Source organism: Mytilus galloprovincialis, chromosome 2 (assembly GCF_965363235.1).
Source record: "Mytilus galloprovincialis chromosome 2, xbMytGall1.hap1.1, whole genome shotgun sequence".
NCBI lineage: Eukaryota > Metazoa > Mollusca > Bivalvia > Mytilida > Mytilidae > Mytilus > Mytilus galloprovincialis.
The window spans coordinates 92,240,504-92,258,378 of NC_134839.1; the positions used below are offsets into that span (position 1 = coordinate 92,240,504).

At 31.9% G+C, this 17,875-nt stretch overlaps 1 protein-coding gene across 8 annotated transcripts in view; it reads right to left on the minus strand.

The window, feature by feature from the left end:
- The window catches only part of LOC143064871 (uncharacterized), a 31,418-nt gene extending 19,253 nt beyond the window's left edge, over nucleotides 1–12,165 (minus strand). For 5 of the 8 annotated variants that reach the window (XM_076238044.1, XM_076238039.1, XM_076238040.1 and 2 more), the window contains exons 1-4: nucleotides 11,340–11,560; nucleotides 5,185–5,396; nucleotides 4,778–4,912; nucleotides 3,179–3,295 (exon numbers count right to left, since the gene is read on the minus strand). In XM_076238044.1, coding sequence (XP_076094159.1) covers nucleotides 3,179–3,295; nucleotides 4,778–4,912; nucleotides 5,185–5,377 — 445 coding nt within the window. In that variant the 5' untranslated portion in view covers nucleotides 5,378–5,396; nucleotides 11,340–11,560. Of the gene's footprint in view, nucleotides 1–3,178; nucleotides 3,296–4,777; nucleotides 4,913–5,184; nucleotides 5,397–11,339; nucleotides 11,561–12,071 lie in introns of those variants that run through there. The other 3 variants (XM_076238038.1, XM_076238043.1, XM_076238045.1) reach the window with 3 other exon arrangements.
- Nucleotides 12,166–17,875: the final 5,710 nt, after the last annotated feature.

Consider the following 17,875-nt stretch of genomic DNA (forward strand, 5'->3'; position numbering starts at 1 on the left):
TATTATAGATGTTCCTGAAACAGTTTTAAAGCTATTTCAGATTAAAAATTCTTATGGAGTCTTCTGGAGATTTTGTATGACTTTAGTACAAAAAAAACCAAATAATTAAAAAAATATACATATATTTGTCTTCTGTTAACATGAATAGCATATCCTTTGTAACTTTTAAACTGTTTAGTTATTTCAGGCAATGTTTGAATTGAGATTTTCAGTCCTGTAGTTAAATGTCAAAAAAATATGGTACAATAGTTATCTCCCCTACACTGTATAGACTTTAACCCCTCTTTTAAAAGGTCGAAATTTCCAAGGATTTATATGTTTTCTACACCCATTAAACTTATTACCAAATTGAAACTGATATTCCCATTTAACAAACAAGGAAATTGTTGAAGTCTGTAAGTATTTCAACAGCTACCTTTTTTTGTAGCCTGACATTGTTTTATCAGAAAGAACAATATACAGTAAGGATACTAAGGACATATTTACACAGGAAGTTGATCAATTTCCTGTTTAATCATTGTTGTCTATTGATTTTAAAGATATTTATACAACCCCCAACATGAGTGGGTTTATCACCTGTCTTACAAACTAACATTTTGATAACCATGATAACCAAAGAAATACATTTTGTACTTGTATGATATCAGCAAAAAAATAATGTAATTTCAATAAAAAAAAATGATATTCTGAATCCTGAATTAGTATAATAAACATAGGCATACAGATGGAGAGACAATGGAAATTCTTTATAGTCCATCCAAAAGTGTGGAAAGCCATTGTAAACAAGTCAATTTGTGTACATGCAATCTATGATGACACAGTCAGGTTTAAAATGTAGTTTGTTTTCAAATGCCTCAGGGTCAATTTCAAATATCGTTTTTTTCTTTCTTTTTTTTCAACAAAAAATGTAAGTCTCACATTTTAGCAATAACCCCTGATTCAGGGTCAAGAGACATAAGTCTGAAAAGGTTATACTTATAGTAAAATCAAGTTAAAATTTAACTTGTGTCTATTGCTTAGTAACAGAATATACATTTATTACAATTCCAAGAGACTGTATTCATTTTCTTTATCATCATCCTTTAGGCCACACCAATTTAATTCCTTGTTCGATGGACCCGCCCACACCTATATTTTTCAAAACAGATTTTTTTTTTATATTTCCGCTCCCTCATCCGGAAATGTAGTCATGTCCCTTTCCCACACTGTTATTTGTAAATATTATAAAAAGATATCAACATTTGTTTTTAAAATCACAGTCTAACCTGTATATAACAATTTTAAACCTATAAGCACATTGTGTAAATATCTGTGAGAATATTTTTTTCAGCATGAAACCAATTTATCCCAAATGGGAGTGCTCCGATATAAATATATAACAGCGGAAATACCTGTACAGAACAAAACATTGTTTTCTTTCCCCCTTACTTATATTCCCTATTAAAAAATGTTCGTTGTTAGAAAAATGTACAAAAAACTTCTGAAGGATTTGCCTTCAACTACAATTATATTGTATGCCGGCGAAACAAAACTATTCATAGCCGCTGCATGTTTATGCACCTGTCCTGATTGATTCAGGGGCCTGTCGTTCAGCAGTTATTGTTTGTTGATATGGTTCATTGATATTTTCCTGTTTGAATATATATATATATATATATATATATATATATATATATATATATATATATATATATATATATATATATATATATATATATATATATATATATATATATATATATATATATATATATATATATATATATATATATATATATATATATATATATATATATATATATATATATATATATATATATATATACAACTCGTCTAATCTAAACATCAACCCAACAATGTTAGATCTGTAAATTTGCTTTCGGTTTTCCTGTTCCAATTGTGTACACTAATAATTTTAGGGTCCCTTATAGCTTGCTGTTTGGTCTGGATCAAAGCCATGTGTAAAAGGATGTATGTATGTTGACCCTTGTTTGTTATTATCAGGTTGGGAACAACCCTCCCTCAGACAAGGGGTCATTTTACTGATGTAGAAAAGAAAATAGAAATACCAAGGATTTGTATATAGTGGTACATGTTGTTCTATACAAAACCTTTGAAATTTTTTTTACTCAAAAAGAGGAGAAATACATCATATTTTAAATAACTTTTCTAAAAGAGGGGTCCACTTATTTTGAATAATATTAAACTGTTAAAGTAAATGTGTTAACATGGTTAAAGTCCAGGAATATTACAAAATTCTTGGACATGTTTTGACCATTTAATACCAGATAGATATAGAGTTCTTTGGGAAAATATGAGCCCTTTTGTACTAAAAAGTGTTTTTTACAAAAAAATATATTGTAACTTAAATTGACCCTCATAAAAAGGGATATTTATAACATTAAGGGGTTGTTCCCAACCTGATTATGACTTGGATGGATAATTGTCTCATTGTCAGTCACACATACATAGACCATATTTAATTCTTCAATTATTTCTTGGTGAACAGGGAAACAATACTTCATAAATTAAAGAAATGTCAAAGTACAAGTAATAAATCAAGTTTAAATATTGTCAAAACCTACTATTTTATGTTTACAAAAAAAAATTATAATCGCTCGCCTTTACTTTTCAAGCTTCACCTAAAAAATCTGGAAAATAAATATTTTTTTATTAAAATTTTCAAATCGCTTGCTCGCCCCAAATTTAGGAGTCCAAAAATCCGTAGAACAAGAAATTAAATTGGTGTGGCCTCAGAGGTTAAGATATGAAAAATGTAATACTGAGCCCTGCAAATTGCATGTGCAATCTCTTGAAGAAAAAATGTTTTCACAATTTTACTATCATAAGACATACATGACATAACAAGAGTAATATCTAAAATACCAAAAAAATACAAACTCAAAAGTTTACAGTACTGTATATATATTTCTGAGCACCTGTATATATGTAATAAATTACAAGAATGAATCACCTGCATAAATAATGAACATGCCAAAAATGTTAGTTGATGTTATTGAAAATAAAAATAGATGACAAACATTTTACAGCATCTTTCAATAAAATCACATATGAAAATTCTGAATGAGTAGAATAAAAATTATTAAATTATACACCTTTCTCTAATGCATGCAATTCTGAAAATAAAAATAAAAACCCCATGAAATAAATTTGTTACCAGTGCGAAAATCATCAACAGAATGAGATGTTTTTAATGTTTTTCTCCTCAGAGTAATAGTTCTAAACTCTAAGCTCATCTTTCTACTTCTCTCCTTTCTAAATTCAACAGTAGGTCCTGTAAACAGCATGTGGCAAAGTTCTAAGCTATAAGTTACATTTACTAATACAAATACATGTTTAGGGTACTACAGGATAAACTTTTATAACCTATTTTTAAAATGTCAAACTTATATATAATGGTATTTTACACTCTGGTCAAACTAAGGATTGCAATATTTAATAATAGCTTTGAAAAAGAAGACAAGATAAAGATGATCATATTCTGACATGATATTGTTTACTAGACCTAATAAATTATCCAGTGTGCAGTAGCTTTACAGTTCTATTCAATAGATTTTTTTTCTAAATGAAACAAACAAAATAGACAATAGTTCAAAAGAAAGGTATAACAGAATTTACATACGCCTATTGGAACACTCTGCTTAGGCATGTTAGGGAGTCAGTTTTTATAGAATTTATCACAGAAGTCTAATCTTGAGCAGGTTTGAAGATTTTTATTTCTTACAACTTAAATTTGTGTATGGATGTTCAAAAATATAATTCTGCGCAGCAATACTAAATAAATATTCAATCTCTTAAAATCAAATAAATCTTAAAGGATGATACTTGTATTGTATTAATTATTAGTCTGTTTAATTCAAAAGATCACTGTTGTCTAACTATTTAATAATTGACATTACACGAATTGTGCAAATCATTCAGTCACCACAAAAAGTCAAGCTAAGTTCAGAATGAACAGACCCCTTTTAAAGCTAAGTTCAGATTAAGCAGACCCCTTTTTCAAGCTAAGAAAAAAAGCAAATTTTAAACAATATGAATGATGTGCAATTGGTTAGACTAAAGCTGAGAAATTGATGATTTGAAACATTTTGTTTGCCTACAACTTAAATCATGTAGACAAAAAAGCTATCATGTTAAGAAGGGAATAAGATGTTTTTAGATCAGACTAAGTGTTCCAAGTCAAATTTGGTAAAAATGCAAATCTTAATTAAATAAAAGGAATCAGGTGTTTTTGTGATTTCTAATTTTCATAGCTCTTTTAATGTATTAATAAAAAGACTGTAGACCATTGTTTAAATGGATGTATGGTACCCTAGTATATACAAATCAGTATAAAATGAATATTAAGTAAAAGAGCTTTTCACTCAGGCATCTATGCACCATAAACTGAGTAACTAGCCTTTGTATAAATTCCTAAAAATGACATTGTTAAAGCCTGTTAATTGGGTACCTGAAATCCGTTAAACATGTTAAAGAATAATAAATATATGAATAAAATTTAACTGATAATTTCCCTAAAATGCAGTAAATAAAGTTTATAAACCACATTGAGTTACTCATCTATCAAAGAGTGTTAGAAACTCAAATTTGATCTGTAAGCAATTTTTGAATCACAGTTTGATAAAATAATTCAGCTGTTCATTGTCCACATCCCTACTTCATTGTTATACATGTATTTACATACAAAATTTATATTCATGAATGCTTCATGAATTGCTTCATGAAGTTATAATTAATAGTCATGAAATAAACATACCATCATCTTGTGAGCCTCTCCATTGGTTAGGAATATCTGAATGGGCGTTGCTGGTACGCCCTGCTACAGTAGCAAACTTCCCTGGTCCAGGTGGGGGTGGTCCTCCTCCTCCCATTGGACCTGCAGGCTTTTTACCTGTATACAAACATTTCTAATTAACAAAATATTTCACAGAAATCTTTAATTTAGTGATTCAAATTAAATACTATTCATCCTTTCATGTCAAATTTTGTATTTCAAAAAAAGCTAAAATGGATAGATGTTTGACATGCATGTTCACTTCAAAATGTTAAATTCATGTTCAAAATGAATCAAAAGAAAATTCATAGACACCTGACAACCACCAATAGTTATTGAAAATGCATTAAATCAAAATATTGAATCTGTATTTTAGTCTTTGTACTTGCCCCCTACTAATGGTGAACTCCTATCATTGGTTTGTACTTTCTTTAACTTGGCTCCTTTGAAGTTGTTTATCTGACCCAGTAGTGCCCCTCTGTCTCTGTTGCCAGAAGCTGGTTTACTGGCTTTACTTGAAGATGGAGGGGGTGGTCCTGGAGCTGAGGGCGGAGCAGGAGGCGGAGGTGGCGGTGGAGGCATGCTTGCTGAGTTCTATTGTCTGAAAACAACAAGTACATTCATTAATGCAGACAAATTTATTTAGAAACAAACTGTGTCATTAATACAACTTTGTTACTTTTGATTAAATTTCCAATATAAAATGATGCTCAAAATATTTAGACAGGGTGAGGTACATTGTATACTGTTCAAAATAAGTTTAATTCTTTTATTTTTATCACAACATTTGTAAAAGGTATTAAACATATCTTTTCAAAGTAGACCCCTATTTAAATATTTAGTCTGAGTTATGCATGACATATTTTTGCCAGACATGGGTCCAAAACAAAATTGTTAATTCCATCAGATTGAAATATGCAAAATTAATGTATTCATTGGGAGCTTTGGTGTTGTTATATTGGTCTGTCATTAACACAAAAGCTGTCTTTATTTTAAAGTGTTGTATATGATGGGAGTTGTCATTGAGGTGGTATCTCCTCCAACTCTGTAGGATAACATGACAAGATGGTTAACATCTTATTATAAAAGAGACATTTAGGTTAGGGTATATAAATATGTAGGACTCGGACGTGCAATGGGGACACTGAAGTGCGATGGTCACGCTGAAGTGCGATGGTCTACGCCGAAGTGCAATGGTCCTTTCGCTGAAGTGCGATGGTTTTGCAATTACGTTTGGACAATGTGATGTTTTGAAATACATCTTTATTAAATTAAATTGCTCCGTGTTAAAGACCTTATTTTGACCTACAATGGTTTACTTTTACAAATTGTGACTTGGATGGAGAGTTGTCTCCTTGGCATTCATGCCACATCTGATTTCTACATAGGCAGGAGAATAAGATTTTGTAGATGAGGCTTAAGGTTTCAAACGTACAAAGGAAAGGAAACAGAATGAAATGAAAGATTGAAATCCCGAACAGTTTTGAGCATTAAAGGTGGGGGTTACAAAAATATGTCAAACTAAGTCGGAAAACAAACCATTTCTAAAGGCGAATAAAAGATGATCTTGGTCTGCAGATGTGCTTACAGTGTTTGCAGAAGCATGTATAATTCATGCTGAAAATGTTTTGCAAGACAACAAAATGTATTGATCTTAATATTAATTTACTCTTCTCTTCACATAATTTTGTGTTAAAACTTAATAATAAACTAAGATTAATAGTTAGAAATGTTTTCCTGGTATCAAGTAGCTATATTTTTGTTTAATTCTTGAGATGAAACCTGTTTTGTAACAAAAAATGCACGTATACAGTTATCATCTCAATTGGATAGGTCAAAATAAATTCCAATGGTCCAAACTTGGTGTACTTTGTGATTCTCAGCAGAGAAACAGCTAATCGTTAAGCTTTTTTTTTTTTAACAGAAAAGGCGTCACGTCTCACAATATATATGAGTCAAGCATGAGTGTACTGTCAGATAAATAAATAAATGTGTTGTAAGCAATTTCTTCGTGATGACATGACAAGAGCAAGTTACTAGTATATTTGACAAAATTAAATGGGTCCTGCTAAGTTAGTACTATAGACATCACAGTTAGACCATCGCACTTCAGCGTATCTAACAACAAGTAGGCGTCACAATGTCACCATCACACTTCAGTGTGGACCATCGAACTTCAGGGTGACCATAGCGGTTCGGAGTACCGGCGCAGTTCTGAGTCCTACATATATATATTATTATAATTTAATACTGTGACTGTGCTACATTGCTTTTGGCTATTCAAATTTGATAAACACTATAAATACATGTGATATACAGTCTCTCTGACGGACACACCTAACTTGTTACAACACTTATAAAGTACTGGTGCTTCTGTAGAATTTGTTACACATGTATAGGGGATATATGACATCAGTATACGTAAGGATTAAAGAATACAGGTTAACAGTATTTACACATGTATAGGGGATATATGACATCAGTGAGGATTAAAGAATACAGGTTAACAGTATTTATACATTTACATGTATAGGGGATATATGACATCAGTTAGGATTAAAGAATACAGGTTAACAGTATTTATACATGTATAGGGGATATATGACATCAGTTAGGATTAAAGAATACAGGTTAACAGTATTTATACATGTACAAAAATGTATAGGGGATATATGACAGAGGCGGATTTAGAGTGGGGCCCAGGGTGCCGGGCCCCCCTTTTTGGGAAAAAAATTGGTTGCTTATATAGGGAATCACTGAAGCGTGACTGGAGCGGCCCCCCTCTTAGGTCAGTCAGTGGGCCCCCACTTATGAAAATTTCTGGATCCGCCACTGTATGACATCAGTAAGGATTAAAGAATACAGGTTAACAGTATTTATACATGTACAAAAATGTATAGGGGATATATGACATCAGTAAGGATTAAAGAATACAGGTTAACAGTATTTATACATGTACAAAAATGTATAAGGGATATATGACATCAGTAAGGATTAAAGAATACAGTTTAACAGTATTTATACATGTATAGGGGATATATGACATCAGTAAGGATTAAAGAATACGTTAACAGTATTTATACATGTATAGGGGATGTATGACATCAGTAAGGATTTAAAGAATACAGGTTAACAGGTATTTATACATGTACATGTCATATGTTGCCCCTTTTAAATTCAAAATTGTTGGTTTTTACCCAAAATTATTTCATTTGAAAAAGTTGTTCAAGAATACAGTATAAAGAGAACAACTATATAACTTGTTTTGAATATAAATCTTATTTGAACTTGATTGGTAACATGATAGAAAAATAATGTACAAATTAATTTTCTAAATTTTGACACTATATATGGAGTTCATCTTCATGTACAATGTATGTATAAACTGAAGACTATTTATTAATTTATATGATCATTTATGTACATGTGAATTAACATGATTAAACTAACATCAAATATATAAATAATGCATTCACTCTGACCACATCAAAATCTGATCAAAACTGTCATGAAAATAATATGAAGTTTATATAAACTAGTGAATGTACTTACATATGTACAAGGTTATGAGAATAGAGTTCCCTTCAGAAATATATAACTTGCTTTTTCATAGAAAATTTATACAGAAAAATCCAACAATCTTCCACAATCATATAATCATGATAATATGACTTTAGGTTTCTCTAGAACTTCTTTTTTAACATTGTTGACCACTGACATGCATGACATGATTGACATGTGAATGTGGCTTATGTAAATGGTACTAATTTCAATGATATCATTTTAACTGAAAATGTAATTCTTTCATAGAACACATTATCTTAAACTTTTTTGTTAAAAGTTCTTACTCATAAAAACCAAGAGTATTTCCCTTTCATCATTATTAAGGCAAATAAGTCTTTTTGTGATTTTGATGCAGAAATGCCTACACCCAAATTAAGCAATTATTCAATCAAGTTAATTTTATCAAACTAATTCTGGTGAATCATAGTAAAAGGATGACATTTGTTTTAACTTTTAACAACAATTTCTTTTTTACTTGATGAGTATCTACATTAGCTATATATATATATATATAACCAAGGAGGTTATATTAGAAGGAGAGTGAACACTCTGCTTGATACAAAATTAACATCCCCAGGATAGCAGTTCGATCAGAGAAAAATGATAAAAATATAAAGAAACCGACATGTTTATCACCCACTTGACATGGCCCTCTGATGTACCAGGCTGTTACCGCGAGCAGTTCGGGCTAATAGATAAATCGCATATGTCACGTGGTTGTTATCAGTGAGTGGGTCATTAAAGTTCAGGTGTAATTTTGGTAACAATGCAGTATATAGGTGTTTATGATATGGAAAAAGATTGGACGCGCAATTTCAAAATCAATCGTCTGTCTACCGTGAAAAACGATAAAGAAATGACAAAGTTATGAGGGTTTAAAGGAAAGTTAGTGTGCGATTTTTATTCAACACTACATTGCTTTAAACAAAGATTTTCGCTTCACCTGTCAATTCCTGTTGATGAGAATTGGCAGGTAATAATCATTGAAAATATACGAATATGCAAAGTACTTTAGTTGCGGTGACCGGTAACGACCGGAAAGAATATTTGCAATTGAAACATAGAGAAATTTATCGGGAAATAGCGTAAAAGTGCTTTCTGTTGGTATTAACATTGACCGCAATGAGACGGATATTCGTTTCATTTCTATTGGATAGAAGTTAACTTTTAACATAAAATTTAAATTTTTAATTACTTAATAAAAAATATCACAAAAAATCGTATTAATATATCAATAATTATATTTCCGGTCAGTTTATGACACCTCGGGTGTTTCCGTTCTTACTCGGGTATGTTATTAGGACAAAATCTCCCTCTGTGACAGAGTCGATCTCAAGTAATTAACACCCACTTACAGAAAAGTCGGTAACATTTTATGTGCAATTATCGTCTTTCGTCCTCTCTCCTTCTAATATAACCTCCTTGATATAACTAACAGTACCCAAATTGCACCTATTTTGAGAGTTTTTTCACCTATGTTTTTTTATGATAAAGACAAAAATGTCCATTCTGTGTTTATTTTGTAGCCGAATCCTTCTTTATTATATAGGTACACCAATTTGATTTTCAATCCATATGTAATCATAGAAAAATTGGTCCAAACTGACCTCCAAACCATTAATGATTCTGAAATGAGGAGTACCCAAATTGCATCCATGCTTAAATTTGCATCGTCAAAAGTCGTATAACTGAGCTCTTGTTTAATTTCTTCGAATATTTTGAACAATTGGATATAAGGCCATGCTTACTCTTTATTTTTTTAAAATGGATATTTGTTACAGATTGAATTTTCTTATTTTAAAAAAATGACTTTTTGATGACGTCGCATGGCAACGTTTCAGTACATTTTGCTTTTTCAGTAAACTCTTCATCTGTTGATAAATACTGTGAACTTTTTGTGCAAATCTAAATAGTTTTACCTATGTTGAAAGATGTGCATAGTATCAAATCATAAACATACAAATTGTTTTGTTTCTAGGAAATCTTGTAAGATTTCTGCTGCTATTTTTGCTAAATTGGTGCAATTTGGGTACCGTTACGTTATAGCTAAGGTTTCAGTAAATATACAATACACATCCCCTTTAAACAGTTACACTTTAAAGTAGTATTGCAGAGCTTTTTATACTTTGCCAGAATTTATTTTATATTCTGCTATTTTCAAAATATAATATAAGTACATGTATATATTGTAAAAAGCTTGTTTTCAAGCTACATATACAATGTACCATATGGCTATAGGTTGAGAGAAATTCTGTAAGATGATACCTCTTTGCCATAGCTGTGTTGTCCGAGCATGCATACCTTAATCTATCATTACTTACTTAAATCTATCATTTTGTGCGTCTAAACAAAACATTTCAAATACCTAGTAGTCCCGCTAAAGTTTAACTGGCCTGAGGTATCAGACTATAGTTGCTAATGACAATTAATGATGCAGACAGCCAATCTCGAGTTGCTTTCTCAAAATGAGTTAAACTGATTGACCCCAGGTCCATTGGTGTAAACAATGTCATCGAAAAATTGGTTCTTACTGTGACGTAATACATTAGAATTGTGAAATGGAAAAAATTACAGGAAAGTGCACAATTTTAAAGTGGTCTACATTGTATCGTCTTAGACATCTATGTTCATTGTGCAATGTTTTGGCAGAAGTTGTGTTGTTTAAATAATGAGGGGGGAGGGGGGTTTCCAAAGTGTAAATACGTCCATTGCTATAGAGTATGAGAGATGTTGGGTGTAAGATAAGAGGGTATATTTTTTCATTAGGTATGAAGAATGGCTAACCAGGAAATGAGTGTGTACAAAAATTATGTAAACAAATAGGTTTCCATGCAAAATATCTTCAGATACAAAGGAAATTTGTTTAAACAATGTTGACAGTGAGGAAAGAAAATCAAAACTTTAATGTAAGACCATTGGCAACAAATAAGTCACATGAAAAGGGTGACAGTGTAACAAGCTATTTTTGTTATTTTCCTACCGCTGAGTTGCGAAACAACTGGACAAACCAACTGTTTGTCGCTGTATTATGGCTTTGTATTTTGCATATTCGTCCAGCTTGTTTCACTTAGTTATCGACAAACATAAATATGGTACTTCAAATAACCCGGAAGAGAGTCTCCAAACTTTTTTGTCAACAGGAACTACATCAGTAAACCTAAAGATGGCGTATCAAATAAGGGCAATTGGTCATCACGACACCCATATCCGCGGAGAATTAGGTCACTCCAAATCATTTCAACGTTTTAATACAAAAAAGAACATTTTACACTTCAGGAGACTTTCCATTTATCATTTTTTACTGCATTCTGTTAATGATAACACAATTTTAGTTTACCTAAATTAAATAAACAATATTTGATGTTAACTTCTTCTTCTGCGTATAAGCCTCCTGTCAGTAGGAGCACCTCCGTATGGAATGTAATCACTCATTACTTTCAGCCCACATAATAAACAGAGACCTAAAGGATACATAAAATGGGACCGTTAGTATAGAAATGTCAGCTTAGAAAGGGGGGGGGGGGTAGAAAACCACCATTTGGTAATGTGCGTAATAAAAATGAAAATGTATCATAATCCTGATATTTGATTTAACTTGTGCTGTGTTTTTTTATTCATAAGATAAGCTTGAATCATCTTGTTCGGCCGAATGTATTTTAACCGGAGAGCACGAATTTCATTACAAAATTGCTTGTCTCCTGCTACCTGTTACCTGTTACCTATTCTGTATTTTCCACCTTTACCAGATGAACCACTTCAGTTGGAAAATCCTCTTGAAGTGTAGAATCCCTTATTGTTGATTATTCACTATTGGATTAAAAACATATTCTTTATACACTTATATACACCGCCACCACACTTATTTAAAAGTATTCAAACTGTATATACAGTCATATTTTAAAATCTAAAACTTGATAGATTCATCCACTGTTATTTCACGGTCCTTTATCTCACTTGAGTCTCTCTCCTCATCGATAGAATATATATACATCACATGTGTCCACAATGCACATTGACTGTAAGACTTGCTCAGCTCAGCAAATGTCTATTTCACATTCCTTATGCTTAAACATACTCATCAAATGCAAACTGTAAGTCCTAACCCTTACACCTACACGTAGTATATACCCCTAACAAGAGAGCCTTATTACAGAATAGTTAATTCTTAAACTTAAGGTAATGAACAATTACATTGTTATTTGTACTTATGACTTAGCGACAAGTGAACATTTAAAATCTAAAAAGAATGTGTAAAGTTATCACCTATCATATAAGCGTTAAATAAGACCACCTAACTGATTTATTCAAAAAATCAAATTAACAATCAGTTTAAATCTTTGCTTATCATTATCATCTATACCACACTCAAAAAATGACTATATATATGTCTCTTTAACTTAGAAAACTATACTACGGAAGCGTATTAGGGACATAGAAAAAATTAAATTGGCGGTGAACTTATTTTTTAAAGTCGAAATTTTGACTTTTCAAATCTCGAAATTTTGACTTTAACTTGAAATTTTGACATTTCAAATCCCGAAATTTTGACTTAAACTTGAAATTTTAACTTTCTAAAATCTTGAAATTTCGACTTATTGAAAAGTCAAAATTTTGACTTTTTTGAAACTCAAAATTTCGACTTATATAAAGTCGAAATTTCCACTTTAATCTCGAAATTTCGACTTTTTTAAAAATCGAAATTTCGACTTATTTTAAACTCGAAATTTCAACTTATTTTTTAACTCAAAATTTCGACTTTTTTAAAACTCGAAATTTCGACTTATTTTAAACTCGAAATTTCAACTTATTTTAAAACTCAAAATTTCTACTTTTTGTAAACTAAAAATTTCGACTTTTTTTTAAAATCGAAATTTCGACTTTGATCTCAAAATTTCGACTGTTGAAATCTCGAAATTTTGATTTTTTCTAAGTACTTTTAAAACTTTGATGTTAGTATTCAAACACAGTTATTACAATTTTAGAAGGAGTAGACATGGACGCAAATCATTAAAAAGCGTCATCCACACATTTTGGCAATTTATATTTTGAAATTGGTTTTGTTCTTAAATTAAGATATGGATTAGCATTTAATATTGAATTCGGAAAGAACATGCATGTTGACATGAAAAAAAATGTTTTTCCATATTCCATGTTTTAGTTCCCACGACACTGTCATAGAATCGTCAGATCTGAGAACATTTAACATCGCAGTTTCAAAGGCCTGTTTGGTTTCCCAATAGCAAGTCACTGACTTTGTCTTGTTTAAACAATGATAAATCAAGTAGCAAAAAATGCCATGCATATTCAGGACGACAAATGAGCTGCTCGGTTTTCTAGCTTTGGAATTTTGAAATCATGGTTCTTTTTTCTGGAACATTGATTAAACTCTACAAGTTGACATTCTTATGACACAACTATTAACCCTTGTCTTTATATATTAGACTGAATAAAAGTATGTCGTAATATAGGTGTGTCGGAATAACGGGGTTGTCTTGATACACATATCTGAAGTCCAGACTTGAAATATGTATTTGAACGTGAAACATATTTTATTTATTCTTCGGCAAGAACAAGATTTTCTATCTAAAATAACCTCTTTAAAATGGTTTAGTTTATTAAAATGTGCTTATTAAGTTAATGATGTATATGGCTCTCCGCTTGCTGATATTAATGACTGTGAATGTGGTAATCGCAAACGTATAAATACTTAAGAAAAATCGAAATTTTGAGTTTAAAACAAGTCGAAATTTTGAGTTTAAAAAAAGTCAAAATTTAGAGTTTGAAAGAAGTCGAAATTTTGAGTTTAGAAAAAGCTGAAATTTTGAGTTTTAAAAAAGTAGAAATTTTGAGTTTAAAGTCGAAATTTCGACTTTTTATAAAGGCAAAATTTCGAATTCCAAAAAAGTTAACATTTCGACTTTTTGAAAAGTCGAAATTTCAAGATTTTAGAAAGTCAAAATTTCAAGATAAGAAAAGTTAAAATTTCGAGTTAAAGTCGAAATTTTTAGATTTGAAATGTCAAAATTTCGACTTTGAAAAAAAAGTTCACTGCTAATTTTATTTTTTCTATGTCACTAATACGCTTCCGTACTATACGCACAGTCTTTATAGTAACAAACTAGTTCTCTTCTGATGTAGGCCAAAACATAAGCTGCTTGACAGGCGATCAATATTTGACCATAATTGTTTTAAAAACTGGAATTTTGTACAGTCCACTATTAATTGTAATAGATTATCTTCAAAGTTAAATAAATCATCCACAAGAAGAGCATTAATCTTATCATTTAGTAGATTTCTTAGTAGCATAATGAATTTCCTTCTCACTCCTTCCAATGAGTTACATTTTATTAGAAAGTGCATTAAGTCTTCAGATTGTTTAAAACACAGAGGTCATAAAGAACTTGTTCTATTTCCATTAAATTTTGCTCGATTAGCTTGAAGAGTGTAAGTCCCACTTATTATTTTGGCTTTGACACATGCTCTTTTAACGGATAATAGTTCTGAACCACTACTCTCCCAGATATTATGAACTACACCAACTTCAAAGTTATCAAAATTTAGCATTGTCATAGATACTTTTGTCCTAGCTTCAAGAATTAAGATGTTTTTCCAATAGTCATTCACTGCGTTATAAACCAATTTTTTCCAAATATGCTTTTCTGGGACTAGATCCAATACCTCTATTGGGGATGGCAATTCATACATTTCTGTTAATTTTATAATTTGAATAAACCAGCTTTCAGAGTCTCTTGTTTTCAAAGCAAGCTGTCTTTGAGCAATACTGCGTTCAACAGACCCATGATTATCTGCAATGTTACGAAATAGGGAAAGCATTTTTTTGTGAATTTCAGATTCTATAGGAAGCTGACCAGTTAGGATTAAAACAGCAGAATTCGCAGTGCGAGACGGCAGATGCTGGATTTGTTTCAACAGTTGTATATAATAAACAGATAGTTTTGCTGTATCAGTTTTTGTTAATCGAATAATATCCAGGCCATACAGTGACCTCGGAATGACAAAGCACTTTATCATGTGGACTGAGACCTTCGGATTTATCCCATTCAGGCCATAGAGATCAGCGCCCATCAATGCATATACTGTTTTACGAGCAGTTTGTATTCTATCTGGTACAACTTCTTTAACTCCAAATTTAGAATTTATGTCCCTTTTTATTCCTAAGTGGGTAGCATTAATTGGTGTATTTAACTTTTGGTCGTTCATATACCAGGAATGTTCTGACTTATCTCCTATTTTCAATACACAAGATTTCTGTTCACTTATAGTATATCTAAACTTGTTCATTTGTTTGCATGGTCCATTTGAATATTAATCATAGTTTGTAGATCATATGGATCATTATCTATCAATGTAACATCGTCTGCTACAGTTGGTGCACCACAGTATATTGAACCTATGTACGAGCCAATTTTATTTTCCTCATAGATTTTCAGTAAAGAGTTGATAAAAACTTTATACGCAGTTGGAGACCAAACACCTCCTTGTCGGACGCCTTGTTTTTCTTTAAACCCACGTGAAAAATTTCCTTCCCATTTTACTTTTGTAGTTAAGTCTTCATACCAGGCCCTAAATAATAACCAATTATCTCCAGAAATGTTCATTTTATGCATTTCTCTAAATAGACCAGCATGCCATACTATATCAAACGCTTTTTTAGCATCAGTTAATCCAATATATATCGGTAAACGTTTTTCTTTAGCTTCTATTCTTAGTTCAGTTACGACCAACCCCGCTACAGTAGGAGATTCCCCTTCAGTGAACCCTTTTTGTAATCTACTTTGCTGATTTTTAATGGAGCTTTTGTTACGAGATAAATGTAATTTTTCTATAGTTTTCCCAATAGCACTAGTTATAGTTATACGTCTATATGAATTTGGATCTTCTTTTGGTTTTCCTTTTTAAACAGAGGGCATCCTATCCCAATTTTTAAATTATTTGGGACAGCAACAGTTTTAAAAATCAAGTTTATCAACTTAGTCAGTATATTTATGACTGTCTGACCTCCATATTTCAAGTGTTCTATGGTGAATTTATCAACATCTGGAGCTTTTCCATTTTTAAAAGATAAAATACATTTATTCAATTCGTACTCAGTCACTTCCTGAATCGGTTCTCTTGTACTTAAGAAAATGTCAGTTAATATTTCAATGTCATTATTAACCAAATTAAAGAATTTACTATCGAATTTATCTTGCACAGATGGTGAGGCCAAATCTTCAAATCTCCACCGGGACTCGAACCCGGGACCTCTGTGTTACGAGGCAGCGCGCTAACCGACTGAGCTAAAGAAGTACTTCCTTAGCTCAGCCACTTACAGTGGCGGATCCAGAAATTTTCATAAGTGGGGGCCCACTGACTGACCTAAGAGGGGGCCCGCTCCAGTCACGCTTCAATGATTCCCTATATAAGCAACCAAAATTTTCCCAAAAAGGGGGGGGGGGGCGGGCCCCCCTGCCCCCCCTAAATCCGCCTCTGGCTTACGGCTCACTAAGTATCTACTAAGTTTTTCTAAGGGAAGCAATCCCGTCACACTTCCCCCACCCCAAGAGTCATTATACTCTATAATGATGATATTTTCATCTTTTTTATATTTATATTTTAACCTGGCTACTTGTATTTTTGTTCATCTGATGAGTTAAGCCTTTTTCAACTGATTTTTATAGTTCGTTCTTATGTTGTACTGTTATACCACTGTCCCAGGTTAGGGGAGGGTTGGGATCCCGCTAACATGTTTAACCCCGCCACATTATTTTTGTATGTGCCTGTCCCAAGTCAGGAGCCTGTAATTCAGTGGTTGTCGTTTGTTTATGTGTTACATATTTGTTTTTCGTTCATTTTTTTTACCTAAATAAGGCCGTTAGTTTTCTCGTTTGAATTGTTTTACATTGTCTTATCGGGGCCTTTTATAGCTGACTATGCGGTATGGGCTTTGCTCATTGTTGAAGACCGTACGGTGACCTATTATAGTTGTTAATGTCTGTGTCATTTTGGTTTTTTGTGGATAGTTGTCTCATTGGCAATCATACCACATCTTCTTTTTAATAGGTAATTTTTCTAACCGTGGGTTATTATTGTAGGGCGCCAATGTAACCGGAGAGCACGAATTTCATTACAAAATTGCTTGTCTCCACCGGGACTCGAACCCGGGACCTCTGTGTTACGAGGCAGCGCGCTAACCGTCAACCGCTTACGGCTGACTAAGTATCTACTAAGTTTTTCTAAGGGAAGCAATCCCGTCACAGTATAAACAGAGACTTTTGTCAAGAAATAGACTGTCAAACTTTTCTTGCATGATAAAAATCAATTATTATAACCTTAAATATAGAGATGATTTTGAACTTTTTGAGACATTCTAAAACATTGAACAGCTAAATGAAGAAATGAGTTTTGTTGAATAGTTTGTCTTTACGTCATTTTTTGTAGTTTAGGTTTTATTTTTTGGCGATGGCGTTATCAGTTTAGGTTTTATTTTTTTTGGCGATGGCGTTATCAGTTTAT